The sequence below is a fragment of the Ixodes scapularis genome, unplaced genomic scaffold (assembly GCF_016920785.2).
Source record: "Ixodes scapularis isolate PalLabHiFi unplaced genomic scaffold, ASM1692078v2 PGA_scaffold4__175_contigs__length_147842914, whole genome shotgun sequence".
Taxonomy (NCBI): domain Eukaryota; kingdom Metazoa; phylum Arthropoda; class Arachnida; order Ixodida; family Ixodidae; genus Ixodes; species Ixodes scapularis.
In genome coordinates, this window is record NW_024609879.1 from 116,544,126 (window position 1) to 116,560,906 (window position 16,781).

At 44.9% G+C, this 16,781-nt stretch overlaps 1 protein-coding gene across 1 annotated transcript; it reads left to right on the forward strand.

Annotated features, from left to right (window-relative positions):
• Positions 1-5,326: 5,326 nt before the first annotated feature.
• Positions 5,327-6,034, forward strand: LOC121837846 (sulfotransferase ssu-1-like). Its single transcript, XM_042293680.1, has one exon. It carries the CDS (start codon positions 5,327-5,329, stop codon positions 6,032-6,034), a length of 708 nt encoding a protein of 235 aa, XP_042149614.1.
• The last annotated feature ends 10,747 nt before the right edge of the window (positions 6,035-16,781 follow it).

A 16,781-nucleotide genomic window follows, 5' to 3' on the forward strand; every position in this document is an offset into this window, starting at 1 on the left:
ATCTCCTAAATGTAACCGAAATCACAACCTACGGGCGTGTTCTTTACGTGGAATGAAGTGTATTGTCTTTTCAAATCCAACGCCTACCCTGTTTTCAATCCGATCTCAACCATCGGGCGAATAGGGGGGTTGGATGGCGCGTTGCTGCCCTCCGAGCCTTGAGCGAGCGAAGCCACCGGAAGTTCGATGCTGGTTCCAGAAGTCGGGCGTCTGCTGGGCTTCTCAGTGCATTCAGTCAACGTCTTGTTCCGTGTTGTTTGATTTTTATTTGTCTTTGAGTGGGTTTTAATAATCCCGTTTTGAATTATATCCGAAGAACAAGTAATTTGAACGTGGGACATATGCAAACTTGATCAAGTAGGATCTCGAAATTCTCGCACCAAATGGCTTCCCAGGAGACTGCTCGGGTCTGCACGCGCTGTTACTGCGTAACAAGAAGGCTCTCTTGAGATGACAAGCGAAACTCCGGAGTCCTAAACGCTGTTTGAACTATAGTCCGTCGCAACTCAAAAAGGTAGGGCGAGGGAAAGAAGACCGGAGACGAGAAAGCAAACGGAACGCTGGAGAGGAGAGGGGGAAACCTCCTCTTTTCTTAAGCGTTTTATCTACTTTCTCCCCCCCCTCCCCTCCCCCCCCCCCCCCCCCCCCCCCCCCCCCCCGGTCTTCCTTTTCCTCGCCCTACCTTCTTGAAAAAGTTGCCCGTCAAGAGGTCACTTCCTGGGCAAACGACTTACTTTCGGTGACTTCATACCTGTGCGCTCAATGCGCCATCGAGCCCCCTAGTGGAGATTGGTGGTTCAGCCGGTCGTACGAAAAACAGAAAGACGACGAGTGCCGCGACGATGGACTTTCGACGTTGCTCGATTGGCTCCCTCGGATCGGAACTTTGGCTGCTGTTGGACTTCATGTGAAACCGGGTGTAGCAACAATAAACGCGGACTTTCAGCTCTGCCTCTACATATGAACGCTGATCGCGTATGTATGTTTGCATTTATATGTGCATGTGTACGCGCGCATTTTTTTATAAATGGGTGATGCACTTAGTCTTTGCCCTCAGTCTTCAAGAAATCCTTCGTGTTGTAGAAAATATTATGTGTGTATACATGCATGTATGCCTGTATGTCTGTCTATATAGATGTACGTATGTATGCATTTATGTATGCGCAAGTGTGTATACGCGTGCGTTCTTATTTTGTTTTTACGAATCACATAAAAAACACACCTCCATTTTTATTGCCATAGATCACAATAGCATGCACTGTTCTTTATGAGACAAAAAAACAAATGTTTTTAGTGCTTTTTATAAACTGGATATATCTGCATTTTGACTAGCAGAGTTTCTAATGTCGATGTTTTTGGAATTAAGATATCACGCGGAATATCAGATTTGCAGCCCACGCCCCCTTTTAAACCCATCAAGACTTAGCAGAATTTATCAGCGACTCGAGAGGAAGTCAAAAGACAGAAATACGTCTTCTCAAAAAGTCGGTTGCTCTTTTGAGCTTTCCAGGAATATTAGACCATTGAATTATTTTTACCTGATCATGCTACTTTAATAATTAAAAAAAAAAAAACTAAATTTGAATGTTTTGTTTTTCAGACAAGCAACGAGTCATGGCAGATTTAGCCATGAACAGTACCAAGAGGACTCCTGCCACCAAGCTGATCAACGGCGAGGCATGCTCCGCCTATTATAACCCCAGATTTTACATGGAATCATTGGGGTTTGAACCTCAAGAGGGGGACATAATTGAGGTGACCCAACATATTCTCATTTCCGTTGCAACGGACAGGCGAATGATGCTGTACTGTAAATACTTGTTAACAGGTACCATAGAGTAAATGGGTAGGTGAAATCAGACTTGTACACGTTACTGAAAAATAGTAAGGAATTACATTTACAATTACTCAAGGCTAAATTGTAATTTATTACAATTACAATTACCCTCCCATGAAAGTAACTGACCGTTACCCCAAAAAGTAATCCGTTACTTTCGTGGCGTTACTTTTAACATTATTGTCCTCAAGTAAGAAACAAAGGGAAGAGGGTTATTCAAGTTCTTATTCTTGTCACCTCGTCCATTTAATGACCTTGAGTATTTTGAGCAACAGCTGGCTCTCGAATGTCTCTTCAGACATTTTGCATTATCTCTTACTCAACAGAGAGTTTTAGTAGATCGTTCCGATACCTCCGATAGCCCCGATAACGATACTATGCACGCACAAGGGAGGCGGTGGCGGAGTATCGGGTATCGTTATCGGGGTCATGGGAACGATCTACTAAAACTCTCTAATATGTCGACTGCTACGCTGAACACCATTTGAGCTGAGGCACTGGATGGGAGTGCCATATTGTTCCTCACGAATGCTTCATGCTCTGCAGTGATCTTTTTCAGCGAAGCAAGGGAAGTACTAATTACCTCGAATGTAGAGCAAAGCTTCGTCGTTGCAGCCGTTGCCTGCTATTCGAGAGATCTAGTACATCCTTCCGATACCTCCGATCCCCGCGATAACGGTACCCGATAACGATATGATGTATACGCACAGACGGCGGCGAAGTATGGGATGTCGTTATCGGAGCCATCGGATTGATCTACTAAAATTCACCATTCTCTAAATCGCGAAGCTGTAGAAGTCATCAATAGCAAAACATAGTTGTAACAGTAAGGTGATAATTAAATAATATATAAGGTTTGGCTCGTTATTCTTCTTGTTTTGGTTCTGAACAGTTCGAGCCTCACTTGAGACGTTGGTAAATAAAAAAAAGAAGTTTCCAGTATATAAATATAAGTAATAAAACAAAAAGATGGACACTCATAACAACAATTAATTATAACGTCGGTTAAAACAGGGAAGTGTAAACGCATGTTCGCCGTGTGTACCTTTCTTGGAGCTGTTCAAAAACGCACGGAGCACGAACCGACTGCAGTTTACTCCGGTGTTCTCCAGATAGACGTCCACTGATGCCACGGGTAGCAAAGTGTAGGGTACTGAGTAAGCCGCGCTATGGCCCCACTCACGAATTTCACTCTCTCCTCAAGCCCAGAATATCAAGCCTACGACAGCTACCATTATGTTTTATTTGTAAAAATATCTGCTTGAGATAAGATGCGTCCTGCTGGGGCGAAACAGGAAGAAGAAAGGAATACTATTACCATCTCCTAAATGCTCGCAAAAAGCTGACTCTTAAAAGGGTAGGGTAGACGGAGCGTTGTCTCCTGTTGTGAAATTATGAAAATGGGCGGAGTCACTATATCCGAGAAGGACATTGTTAATTCTTTTCAGTGCACTTACCGCCTAGAGCTTCTCGAAGAGGCGCACAATCACTTGGTGTCCTCCTCTCCCCGTCTTCGATCGCAAAGAAAAAACAAAGGGACTAAAAAAAAAAGCGGAAATAACTTGCCCCCCCCCCCCCTTTTTTTTTTCTTTTTTTTTCGTGAATTGTTCATTTGGATTTTTTGACATTGATGTTAGGGTCTAAAAAAAAAAAAAGATAGATTCAGAGGCTTGGTGTTGGAAAAAAAGGCTTTTCGGAACTGAAGAGTGCCAAGCCTCCCTTTGCGCTGGTCGATTCCCGTGACAGTGTCACTGCGCTCGACTTTACAAAAATGAAAAAAAGAAGAAAAAAACTTTTATTTAAAATGGAGGCGGGGGGGGGGGGGGGGGTGTTGGTTCTGACAAATAAAATGGAACGGATTACAAGGAATCCGTTACGTCAAAAATGTAAGGGAATTACTTTAAAATTACACTAGAAAATATGTAATTATTCCGTTACAAAATTACTGATAAACGTAAGGGATTACAAGTAATTTCGTTACTTGTAACGGATTACGTACAAGTCTGGGTGAAATATTCGCTCACGCATCAGTTATTAGCTGTGTGCTGTTGCTTACGAATGGAACAATTGATCTCACCTAGAAAAATTCTGTACTCTGGAAACGTATGTGTGGTGGTTCCTTGTAATACGGTCAGTGTGATTTTAACTTTACCTAACATGCCTACTAGACATACAGCGTTTTCAACAATTTTGAAGACAATAGGTCATATGCAAAAAGAAAAGTGCCATCCAGTGCACTCATGATCCATTACCGAATGGTTTCGCCCGAGAGACAATGGTCCCGGCAAACTGGGAGCAGTACAGCTAAAATACAATCACCTGCTGCAATTCTAGTACGAACCCTTCACACAAACGTTTGCGATAAAGACCGTTCACTAACCTGAATGTCCAAGTTTACTGCTAGAGCGACGAGTCTTGCGACCTCGTTGCTGAGAGTTAATTTCCCAGAATTTTGCGTCCATCTTTCTTTTCTTATTTGAACCGAAACTAAACAGCGACCAATTGAATTTACAAAAAAATGGCCCTAATATTATGAAAACCGAGTTAAATGCCGGTGCTCCTCGTCCACAACTGGAAGGTGTGAAAAAAACGGCGGCTTTTAAATGACGTGATGACGATAGCTGACAACAATTTTGCATATGACCTATTTGCGACCTAAGAAACTTTTGTAAGCTATAGTCACAGGCAGTTTAAGATACGCACGACGTGGCGGTTACCGAGCATCTAGTTATTGCTGAGATTGTGGCATCAGACGATAAGAGCAAAGAACGAATCATGAAGCAAAGGGGCGTGAACGAAATGAAATTGAAATGAAATGAAACGAAATGAAATTACGAAACGTAAATGAAATAATAAATAAATAAACATAAGAAACCACGACCTGCGTTTCTTACGCTGTCGGTTACTACACTTTACTTCAAATAATTGACGAGGGAGCTCAAGCCAACTTCTTGAATTTGAAAATGCAGTACTTAGAAGATAAATACTAATATCCCTTTCAAACGTTACTGTAAATTTGTACTGGAGTTCTTCAACTTTGTACGGCCATTTATGGTTATAATTACGATACATCTGATTAATCCACGTTCTCTAGAGTGCCGGTATAACGAAGTATCATCCCTGACTAGCTAGTCATCAACCAGAAGTAAAACGAGAAGTATTAAATATGTTTGTATGTGTTTTAATTAAACCAGTAGCGATAGATTCGCAAAGCCCGCAGTCACGCTACTCAAACATCATACGAAAGCCCACATAGTTCTCCGCAGACAATTATAAAAGAGTCATCCGCGCATACGCCTCATGCACGTTCCAAGCATTTTTGCTTCATGTACATGCATGCTTCAAGAAAATCTACAGAGTACGAGCAGTGAGACCGGGGCTAATTAAGATGTCAGCAGAAGTGAGTTGAAGCTTCAACAGCTAAATAAATAAAAAAAACGAAACCTTTAGGTGACTTTTCCCAGAACGGGGACCCATTTGGTTCAGCAAATGATCCAGCTCCTCCTGAACAATGGCCAATCCATGAGGACATTCGCCGAGTTCACGAACAGGGCCCCATTCCTGGAGATTCAGGGACTGCAGGAGTCGTCATCGGAGGCTCCAAGGCTCCTACGGACGCACCTTCCGATGAACAGACTGTTGCTCAGCGACAAGGCCAAATACGTCTACGTGGCCAGGAATCCCTGGGACTGCTGCGTGTCCAACTTCTACATGATGCGGGACTTTCCGTTGTTCGACTTCGCCGACGGAACTTTCGAGGATTTCCTGGGCACGTTTCTGGATGGTCGGTTTGGCTTCGGCGACTACTTTGACCACGTCCTCTCGGGTTACGAGCACAGACACGATTCTAATGTGTTTTTTGTGACTTACGAGGAGATTCATAGGGACAAGGTGGACGTTGTTCGTAGGTTGGCGTGCTTCTTAGGCGAGGAGTATGGCGATATGATGCGGAGTGACAGCGAGCTACTGAAACTAGTTCTTGAAAGGAGTAGCGTCGATTTCATGAAAGATGTACTGAGAACCGACGCGAAAGGGATAGCAAAGTTGCTTGGGCGCGCTGATGTTCCGCCAGTCTCAGGAAACGAAGAAAGAAAACCGGCTAAATGCAGCTTTGTTCGGAAAGGTGAAGTTGGTGGCTGGAAATCGTACTTTTCGCCCGAAAATGTAACACAAATGAAGCGTAAAATTGACGAGTAGTTCGAAGGTACTGGTATTATGACTCTTTGGGTGGACAAGGAGCTAGCCGACAAGCATTAAGTCATTTTTGTTCTTCAATTTTACTGTAAACAAAAGAAAACAAGAGAAAATAGCAATTGGGTGGTGCACCATGGAAAGCAGGGACATGGGAGATAAAATTAAGTACTTGTTTTGAGGTCAGTCACGTGAATGTGTCATTTGTGTTTTTCTTAACAAAAATGATAGCCTATGTATGTAGCACTGCAATTCTTATCCGATTCACGCAACAGGATTTGAAATAAAGCTTTATGACCCAGAGTATAGTTTGAAAAAATGTGCTCTCTTGAACGTCTTTTGTCGTCTTCATGCTAGTAGAGCGCTTGTTTGTAGAAGTAGAGATGTCTGCTGCATTTTTGCTACGAATTGTTCACGGTAGGCTCACATTTGAGCAAACTCTTTACACCACAATTGGTTATAAACTAAATTACTAAATTAAGGGTCCTGAGGTGTTCGTCATGCAACTGGTTTCAATCAGCTGCAGGAATGCCCTAAGAGAGCACGACCGGGCCACTTTGTACTACTTTATTTGCGACTTCAGCGACCTATAGGAGGCGCCAATATCGGGCAGATGTGGCGGTCTAATGATAGGCCATGTCGTGCCATGTGCCAGCTCAATGCGCAGCGCTGGTGCCTCAGAAAGCAAGCATTGAACTCAAAATGGTTTGCCCCGCTTTTGATCCTCCACGTTTCAAATCTGCGGTGATTTTTTGGCGTAAGCGAGCTTCCAGAGTCGACTTTTTTTTGAGGAAGCGATGAAAGGACTGCCCACTGTCTTTCCACGGTACTGATAAACGTTGATAACCGCGGAATGTCTGGTTCACGTGGTTGCGTAGGTTGCGTGCGGAGCAACCTGGGAACATGCTGACAGTTACAACAGAGTCGCCTGGACAACTTTTTTATCGCGCAAACATCCGACATGTAATCACGGAAGCTACAAGAGACGGTCACCAATCGCGAAAGAATCTGTTCCGGCCAGTTGAGTGTTTTTCCGCTAGATGCCGTCCGTTTTGCTAGAGTCGCGAATATGCACCAAACGTCACGCGCAATTGCAATAAATAAATAAATACGTGGGCAAGTTTGAGTAAGCGCCATAAGCATACTTTTTACGCACTGAAGTTGTGATGTATTAAGGTTAGAGTCGTGCGCCTTGCTTTCTAGTCAGGCTGCCCATCACCAAATCGATGTTTTCCAGACATCTGAGGAACTATGTCAAATCTCACTAACCATATTGCAATGGAATCCCGGCGAAGCAGTCGCGTTCCTTGATATGTGAAGGGCTTCGTAATATAAAAGTACAATTGGGAAATCTCTTTTGAATGTAAAGAATTCAACCATAGTTTCGTCTCATCCTAAGATGAACTGAAGCACCAAGACTGGCGGAGAGAGACCTACCTATCAAAAAAGTGCCTCCATGGTGAAAAGTAGACCACCTAAAACTTCTAGTACCGCCAAAAAGATACAAATCACAAAGGTATTGCCATTAATTTTTTGTATGCTGTTTTATATTTGTAACCAAAAGAAAAATATATTTAACTAAAATAATTTTATATTTGTCAGAAAATGTTCTTGCTCTGCCATATAGCCTTTACAATCCAATTCAATCCAATCTCGTGGGTGTCGCGTGCTGTGCCAACACCCTCTAAAAGTTCCAAGGCCCCTTTCACCTTTCCTCGCCCCTGGCACAGACGTCACGTGCCCCGATGTCGCTAAATTCGGCGGGCGTATCTTCGGCGCGGTAGGCAACTTGGGGCCAGAAATGGTTGCTACAATTTCTTCGGCGGCGGGTTTGTTTAGGTTCGCCTGGCGGCCGCGCTTTTTGAAACCCTCTCTTTTATTTGGCTTGCGGAATGAGCTGCTGCGGCGTCCCAAACTGTCACGGTAATTATAAGCACGGGGCGAAAGTTCGTACCTTTTCTTTACTGAAAGATCCGGCTAGGAGATCCTTGTGCAAGAGAGTCATCCGCCAAGATGACGTCGATTTGGAGAAGCTGAGGGATACGGAAGTACGCGATTTTTTTTTCATTTATTCAGTCCAACACTATTTTATTTCGTATCATATATCAGACACTCTTGGAGTCTGCAGGAGCAAACAAAAGTCAGAATGAATGAGTTTCCTACGTTTATGTCAGTAGACCTCAAGTTAGCAGAAATTCATCTTGTTTACAGTGCACTACAGGATTTCCAAATACGCGATTGTTGGAGTGATATATCCAACCATATATTGTTTCGCGTCAAACGACATACATTCATGTAGGTTGCAGGGACAAAGAGAATGATTTTTTTTCCAGAGTGGTGCGAGTTTAAATAGGTGGTGACATGTTAAGGCCTTAACGCCATAAAACTTGGACAAAAAAGCCAGATGTAGAGGGCACAACATCATGTCCTGTCAATGCCTAGCTCTTTTTGCGGTAGTTCCTGGACAGAATAATTTACATTACTTTCTTTGGTCATCCGGTCTTACTGACTTAATGTTTGATGCCTGTATACACGAAAGTAGAAGAGCGTCATCTACACAGCCGAGTAGCATTGAATGATTAGACAACTATATTGTAGACCAGCTGTTCCTTTTTTTAAGAGGACACCGAAATTAACTATACATAGTTCTCACGGACAACAGAGCCGGGGCCTATGGGATATGTCAGGGCCATTAGCAGGTGCTAACATAGTTTCGGTTTCGGGATTGGCGCCGGCAACGTGGGCGGCTGCTGCGTTGGCTGCGTTGCCACGGCGTTTGCGGCGCACACAGTGCAAGTTTCCTTCGTCTGGTGTGCGGTTGCGGTCGCAGAGGTGCAGTCATGCTGATGTGCGCGATGCTCGGCTGCCGAAGCAGAAGCAAGTCTTCTGCAGAGCAGAGTAACACAGAGCCAAATGTAGGGCTGCACCGTTTGCCAAAGGTGAGAACGCTACAGTGTGAGCGTACAAAGCTGCTGTCCGAGAAGCGCTGAAGCCTCTGGCTTGCTCGCATACATCGAAAGTGTCCGTGTCCGTGGTCGTCACTTCATTACCGGTAAGAAATAGGTTGCTGAACTCTACGTGGATCGCTCGATGCTTCTGTTCGCACCCTGTGCGCATTGCCATAGCGGCCGAGGCAGTGTTTGGTGTCTGGCATCGTCACGCTGCAGGGATGTGCTTTTACCTTTATCTCACCACTTCTGTGACTGTGTAGTGTTTGTAGCATACTTGTGTCGATGGTGTTGCGGCGGCAGCGCCGTTTATCAAGCTAAGATGCTGCGAATTCTAATGCGGCAAGTACGGGCACATCTCTTCGTTTGCAGGCAAACCTTCGGCTCTTCGGCGCTCGGAAAGACGCTTGTTTTATTGCCTGTGAACTCGCCTCGCTCAGCACGACGATACGATTCGATGGGAGACGCATCGCTGTCAGGCTCTTCACCCATCCACTAGTGCAATAGTTACGGGCATCCAGGGCCTTGAAGGCCTTCATCTGTTGCAGCGACACGTAGTTCGTCGACAAAACCAGGTAGTTATTTATGTCCATATGCGTCGTGGCTGGTTGCACGTCCGCATCTGTAGTGGTGTCTGTGTTGACGCGTTGCGTGTACGGATCAACGCCGGTCCCATATCTTCACCTTCACCTTATCTTCACCAAGCCCGTGAGGTCTTCGAAACACTGAGGGCAGAACTCATGGCGAATGACTTTCGCCATCGTGCACTACGGGCGATCCGAATTCCGTAGCGAAGTAGCAATCGAGCGGCGCACTTGCGGCGGCGACAGCGTTTGGTCTGCTTTCTAGTGCCTCGCAATGGCGGTCGGCGGGCGGGAGTAGAAGAAGGGACGTCACGTGAGAACTATGCATAGTTCATTAAAGGGCAAGAATAGGATTATGCATGGTAAACACCGCAAAAAAATGCTTGTTACGCCGGCTGTTTTTGCGCCAGCTCAGCTTGGCACCAGCGCCTTGAAATTAACGATTAAATTGACGCCTAGAGTGGTGACCGGCATGCTTAACGTTCCTCTGGCGTTATTTTCGAAGACTGAAACTAACGGCCAAGTAGACAATAGGAGAGGCACGATAAAATATTCGGACGTTTGTTAGTCGCAGTCAACTTTCCGAAAGGAGGGGGCCGGTCAGGATGGGGACGAACGATGATGGTGTTCGCAAACAACTTTTAGTTTAGTTTTTTTTTTTCTTGTTCGACTTCCCTGGGGACTTCTATCGGGCGAATTCCATCATCAGTCGTCACCATCCTGACCGGCCCTCTCCCTTCGAAAAGTTGACTGTCGCAGACCTCCACATCGTTCATCGGCACCATACCAATTGTCACGCTAAGCTTTGCAAGTCTAATACAGCGCAAATACAAAAAAAAAAAAACCCACAAAAACAGCTTAAAAATCATAACGTCGCACCTTCCATATCCTTTGGGCGAAATCGCACAACTTGGGAGTAAAAAGCAGCGTTCATTTGCACTCGCACACCCAAGAACAGAAAGCACGTAGGCATGAGCGAACACACACACCACGAAACAATTTGCGAGGATTCTTGCCCAGCCTAGTCTCTTTCGTCAAAAGCAGATCGAAATATGAGCTCCGAAGAACGGCATTGACTTCTTGTGCACACACACAAACCGCACAAATAGCCCATCGGACTGAAAGAAGAAACGAAACCCAGCGGGAGCGATGCTTCGGGGGAAGAGTTCCGTTTCACCATTCTGTCTTTCTTCCTTCGGCGATCTCGTACCGAATCTTGAGCTTGGAAGAACGGCCTTCACAAACACAGATAAGAGAAGACATCACCACTGCCGTAGTGTTCGTTTGTAATACGGCTTTTTCTACCAAGCCCGACACCTAGCCAACTCAAACTAGCATGGTGACGCCACCGACGACTGACGAACGACGAACTGGGTGCGCTGACGTCACGCGGAGGGAAACGGGTATTGGAAGTTCTAGAGCGTGTTGGCTGTGCGTGCACAATTGACGATGTCGCGTGTTTCCTACGCAGACCTCTTCATATCTCAAATGGCCAGCGGTGCTGATCGTGCAGTGTCTTCGCCTGGTTTTTTACAAACGCTTTTGAAGAAGGCTCCTTTCAGTATTCAAACGCGCAAGGTTGAGCTTAATGTCTGCTGCAAGCTTTGCGTTGAGAGTCCTACGGTGACGTAGAATGCCTTCGCTCGGAGTGTCGCGTAAATACAGTGTTGAAAAACGCACCTGTAATATGCCAGGAGCTATACTCTTGTCCCCCTCAAAGGGGCCCTGTAACCCTATTTGAGTGTCTACCTTTTTTGCGGTTTCCACATAACTTCTGATTCGGGCAACCGAAAGGCACAGAGAGAGTCACTACATTTCAGTGCGTCATATTGTAACCGGACGATGCGAAAACCTCCTTCTCCTACGGGGACGCACCGTAGTGTGGAACGCGCGCGGCATGCGACGAATTCACGACGTCGTTGGTCTTGGTTAACTCCTGTCATAGAGTTCATATATACCAACTCTAGAGGAAAAGGTCTGCCATTTTCCCCATGCATTCGGGCTGCCGCTAGCGGCGGAGCATGGAGACTGACTTTTGGAGTCCTACAGATGGTTACCAACTGCCTTCGATTTCACGAATATAATTATCATTAGGGCAGTTTCATGAACTTCCACAATCCACGTACTTACCGGTGGAAAGATATTCGCGTACCTTTTGAGGCTTTCCTTTTGCATAGCGCGCAGGTGTACGGCATCGCGTCAACGCAAAACTAAACCAGAAAAGTAACTAAGCGCCATGGTTTTGATAGGTGCGCCCCGGGAAAGCGAAACCACGTAGCCATCAGATTCCCGAGATTTCGACAGAAGGTAAGTTAAAGGGACCATGAAATGGCCTTTTTATTTTTGCCCAAATAACTTTTACATTAAACCTTCAATGTTCACTGAACGCCGAACAGGTATCCCTTTTCGTTTCACTTTATTAACTTCTACACTAAAAATTATTGAAATATGAACTTTTCCTCCTCTCCAACCCACCGTAAAACAAGCTGCGGCGGAAGTTTGACGGTCGTGACGTGTTATGTCACCGGAACCGGAAGTTCTCTCGGCAGTAGGAGAATGGAAGCGTTAACGGCGAGCTGGGGGCGAGCCAGAAGGTTTTACCACAGGGTTTTACTGCGCTGATGGCGCCGATGCCCCCGACATATTTTCTTAATCGGCGCCTCTCATCGCCACGATAGCCTTGAGCAGATTGCAGCTCAGCGAAATTCTATTAGATATGTTGCGATTTCAAAAGACAATGTAATCTTAGCGAAGATATAGGAACGTAGAAATATGGTTTCGTCATCCCATAGACGTGGCGATCGTTCAAGAAAGGCTAACACTATTAACTTTTCTCGGTTGATGAAAACCCGTCAAAATTCGCATCCTTCATACACGCCTTTCAATACAGCACGCACCAGTCATGCGTTGTGCTTGAGCACACCCATGGAATGAGCAAAATAATAAATTCGGACGATTTTCAAGAACATAAATGCTAAGAAAGCACCAATGTAGTCACAGTAAACAAAGACGACGGCACGAGCGTTTCTGCTGTCTTGAGGGTGCCGCCACAACCTCGCCGCTCGAGTAGATGGATCTTGCCTTCTAGGACGTGCTGGGTTATCATCGCGACACGTGACGAGAATTTATTCAAGGATAGCGTTCTACGCGGAACAATAAGTTTTTATCACGCCGACCACGTCGATCATCACCCCCGACGCCATGTTTTTCACCAGACAGGCGGCTATGCGCAGGCGCAGTCTGATCTTTCTCTTGCTTCGTTTACCACACGATAGATGGCGCATACCTCCAAGCGTTATATAGTTCGGAAATTTCCCTCACATCGCTAATGATTCAACAGTATGTGGATCAGAATATTCTTTAACAAATCTTTTAAGAAACATTTCCCGGCTATTTATTGTTTATGATTGCGGTGCTGGTGAGGTAGGCTCTGATTCAATAGACGATGGGGATTTGGTTGACGTGCCGTGGCACCGCCAATTTATCGCAGTGAAAAGGCAGAGAGCTTTCGAAAAAAAGAAGGTATGAAAGAGTCCGCTTTTCTTGTAAAAGTTCTATAGCAAAATATTTTTTTTGGCTCTCTATATTTGTGTTTAGTTTTCTTTCCACATCTTTTACGACGTGCGGTGGATGAACTTTGATTTTAAAATCGTTTCATGGTCACTTTAATGCAGCGTAATGAGTATATTAATTTTATAAACGTTAGAATAGCTCAAAGTTTAGTATACCACGTTAAATTATCACTGTTTATATTGCTGAGAGTGTTCAGTCTTCGCGATTACCATTGCGACTGTCGTCCTTCAGCTGGCAACGTTGCTTTCTTTCTCTCGTGTTCTGTCGCGCTCTTTCGCGATCTTTCACTCGGGACTTCAGATGTCGGCGCACGGGATTTGCCACTCCTCCTCACCACCTTTACCCCCCTGGCTCCTGCCTTAGGACTAATCAAAGCTGCCAAAAACTTCTTCTTTTTTTTTTCTTTCTTTTTTTTCGAAATACTGGCACGAACCGTTTCAATAATTTATGAAAGTATTTGTTGTTCAGTATTTTAGAGGTGAAAAGAAGCAAATGCAGTTGAGAAAGTACGGAAACAAGAAACAACGCGCGATGACCGGGCGATATTACCGCTACCGTTCGGTGGAAGAGGCGACGCAGGCGCCCCCGCGCATGATTCTGAAGCGCGCTCACTTCGGGATCTTGGAGGCCATACCCGCGGACTCTAGAAGACGACGCACGACACCGGCGGCACATTTTGCAAGAAGCGAAAGTACAAGTTTGTCTCCTTGCGAGACAGCAGGAGACGCGCCCGAACTTGCCAGGAACTTGAACGTCGTCGAGTTGGGGCCGAGAGGCTTCGCCAGCGCGCTGTGGACGCTCACGAGGAGTGTCCTTGGGCGGCACTAGGCCCAGCACCCCACTTGCATCGAGGAGTTGGGGCTCCAACTCTGATAGACCCCGTAAGGTCATGCCAGCAAGTGCGGTGCAGGGCTGAAGCAAGCAACAAGCCGTAGACGCGCATGTGGCTGCATGTGAAGTTGCCACCAGCGTAAGCCGCAGCCGATTAACCAGCCGCTTCGCTTGGCTTGAGAGGCCAATGGTTGATTGACCACTCAAGCCAGGGCCAGGGACGTCATGAATTAGGCTAGTTTTTGCTCGTTTTTCGTAATTTTAATTGACCTATAACTTTTAAAATAAAGCGAATTTTGAGAAAAGGAACGTTTCACGAAATCACTACGTTCAGTGCGCTCAGGTTTGGCGCAAATTGATACCCATTCGAAAACTCGTTGCAGGGCAACTTTAAGCTGAGACTAGAAGCTTCGCCCTCAGCGCGAGCTTTCTGCCCTTGCTAACACAACAAGTATGAACGCGCAGGCACGCACAATAAAAGCGCTGCGGAAGCCAGCGAGCTCGCGCTGAAGGAAGGGAGGAAGAAGGGTGAGCGGAGTATACCAATTTCGAATATCAGAAGAAAACGTTCCGGCGCATTGACACACAACAGGTCAACATAGTACGTGGTCTCTATCTAGCTTCTGATTGGACCTGCCGGCCCGTAGCTTTGGTGCTTAGTTCATTTTAGGATGAGGCGGAGTATTGGCGACGTGCGCGATCAATAGCGTCGCTGTGATTGGCCTTCTACGATTGGCCGGATTCTAACTATGACGTCAGCAAAGGATTTCTGATAGACGGAATTAAGAGGAATAAAAAAAACTTTGGCGGTGTTGGCAGTGCTGGTTTCAGAGCGCTATAATTTAAAGCTTCCGCCATGCTCATTACAAGCACCATTAAACTTGTTGTTCTCAAGGTATTCACGTTACGAGAGGCAACTATAAGAGGGCGCCACCAAAATATCTCGCCGCTAATTGAGGGTAACGCTGCAGCGCTATCAACACTATAATGTTCTATTGGCACGCACTCGAGTACCAAATGCCGACAGCTTCTCCGCGCCAGCCCGACGGCGCTACTGAGGAAAAACAAATAGAAAAAAAGTGTCTCGTTGCCAATGTATTTGAGTGCGTGTGTCCTTGCCCGGCGCGTTTGCTCGGACCTTCGCGGAAGCTAGCTTAAATTGTGCGGTGATACACACATCCGTGGCCTTTCAATTCGACTTCGTTTCATTTATTACAGCCGTATTATGTAATACCTATCCGCTTGTCATGGAATACCCACGTACTTCATGCACTTCAAACAAAAGAGGGGAGGGTTTTGAGACGTGTAACTCTAGAAAGTGTCTGCCATCATCAATGCACCATGGACTTGACTACGCCAATGGAGAAACTCTGGAACCAATAAAAGAATCTTTCATGAAACACAGCAGACCGGAATTGCCACTTTGACAAGTTGTATTCGTCTCGGTGATTCTACTGTCTGGTTGAACGAGTAACAGGGCCTCGTCAGGCAGACGAAATCTACCTGTGCTGCGACCCTAGACATTGTGTCTGAATAAATAACAAACAGACAAATATTTTGAATGTTTTTGCCTAGGAGCATTGTTCAGAACATACACAGACCTATCGCTCAACTTTAAACATGTACTACAAGAACAGAAATGATAAAGTTATGTTATTTTTTAATAACTGAGGTACTATTTGCAATTTCAAGGTAAAATAGCGAGAAAGAAAAACGAACAGGTTTTGTGCTATATGCAAACTGAGACTGCAATATTAAAACATTATAATAGAATGCATGGTACTTAGTTCAAACTTCAAAGAAAGTGCAGGTGATTTAGCAGGAATTCACAGTCAATGATGGTAGATTGAAAAAAAATATCTATTACAATCCCCAGAAAGGGGGCCAGAGGGTGGTGGAAAATGTATACGAAAAAGTATAAAACTGAGGCAGTTAACAGTTTAAAGAGAAATAAATATACATAAGATAAAAGGGGTTAGGGAGGTGTGACTGTTGTCAGCTAGGTGGGGCAAGTAGCCACCCAATACCAATGCTATAGACAAGGTGGTGGGCTCAAGTAGTCATCACGGTCCTCTTAGGCTTAAAACACATGTAAGGAAACAAAAACATTTTGCAGCCAAACGTTTTATGAGGTCTGAAAACACGATTGCTTTACTGGGGTGCCATCAATATTACCTATTCAGCGCCGTCAGCAATACACTGTCGTTCCGATATTTTGCCGAAGACGTAAATAACAGAAACACAAAACCGGCTTTGTCACCACGTCAATACTGGGCAGAAATTGTTTGCCTTAGAATTAGGGCTGGGCGTCGATTAAAAGTTTTAACCCGATTAATCGCCACCCTTTAATAGATTAATTAATCGATTGATCGATCTCGTTAATTTCCGTGCATAATATTTCCAAAAAGTCAAAAATTAATATTTGTTTTCTGTTTTTGCCTTTGCTGAACATGAGGTAAAGGGTCTAATACACAAGTTTTATTATGACTCAAACTCGATGTGTAGTTAAGAACAGTTCGAAGGCACTGACATATTATTACTTCAGCTACATGAGGTAAAAGGTTCGGTGATATTATCCGGCAAGAGCGACGTCCTTTGATTGTTCACACCAGGGATGGGCAAAATACATGCAAATATGTATCGAAATACAAATACAAAATACTTCGTCAAAAATGTATTTAATTACAAATCTAATTACATTTCCAAAAAAGCATTTAAGTACGAGATACAAATACAACCAAATGTATTTGGTCTCCTCCAAATACATTTCTCAAAATTTGCGTCAGTTACTTCAGGGCACCTGAAACGGGTTTCTGG

Coding starts and splice junctions, on each gene's coding strand:
- LOC121837846 (XM_042293680.1), top strand. CDS start 5,327: ATGATCCAGCTCCTCCTGAACAATGGCCAATCCATGAGGACATTCGCC.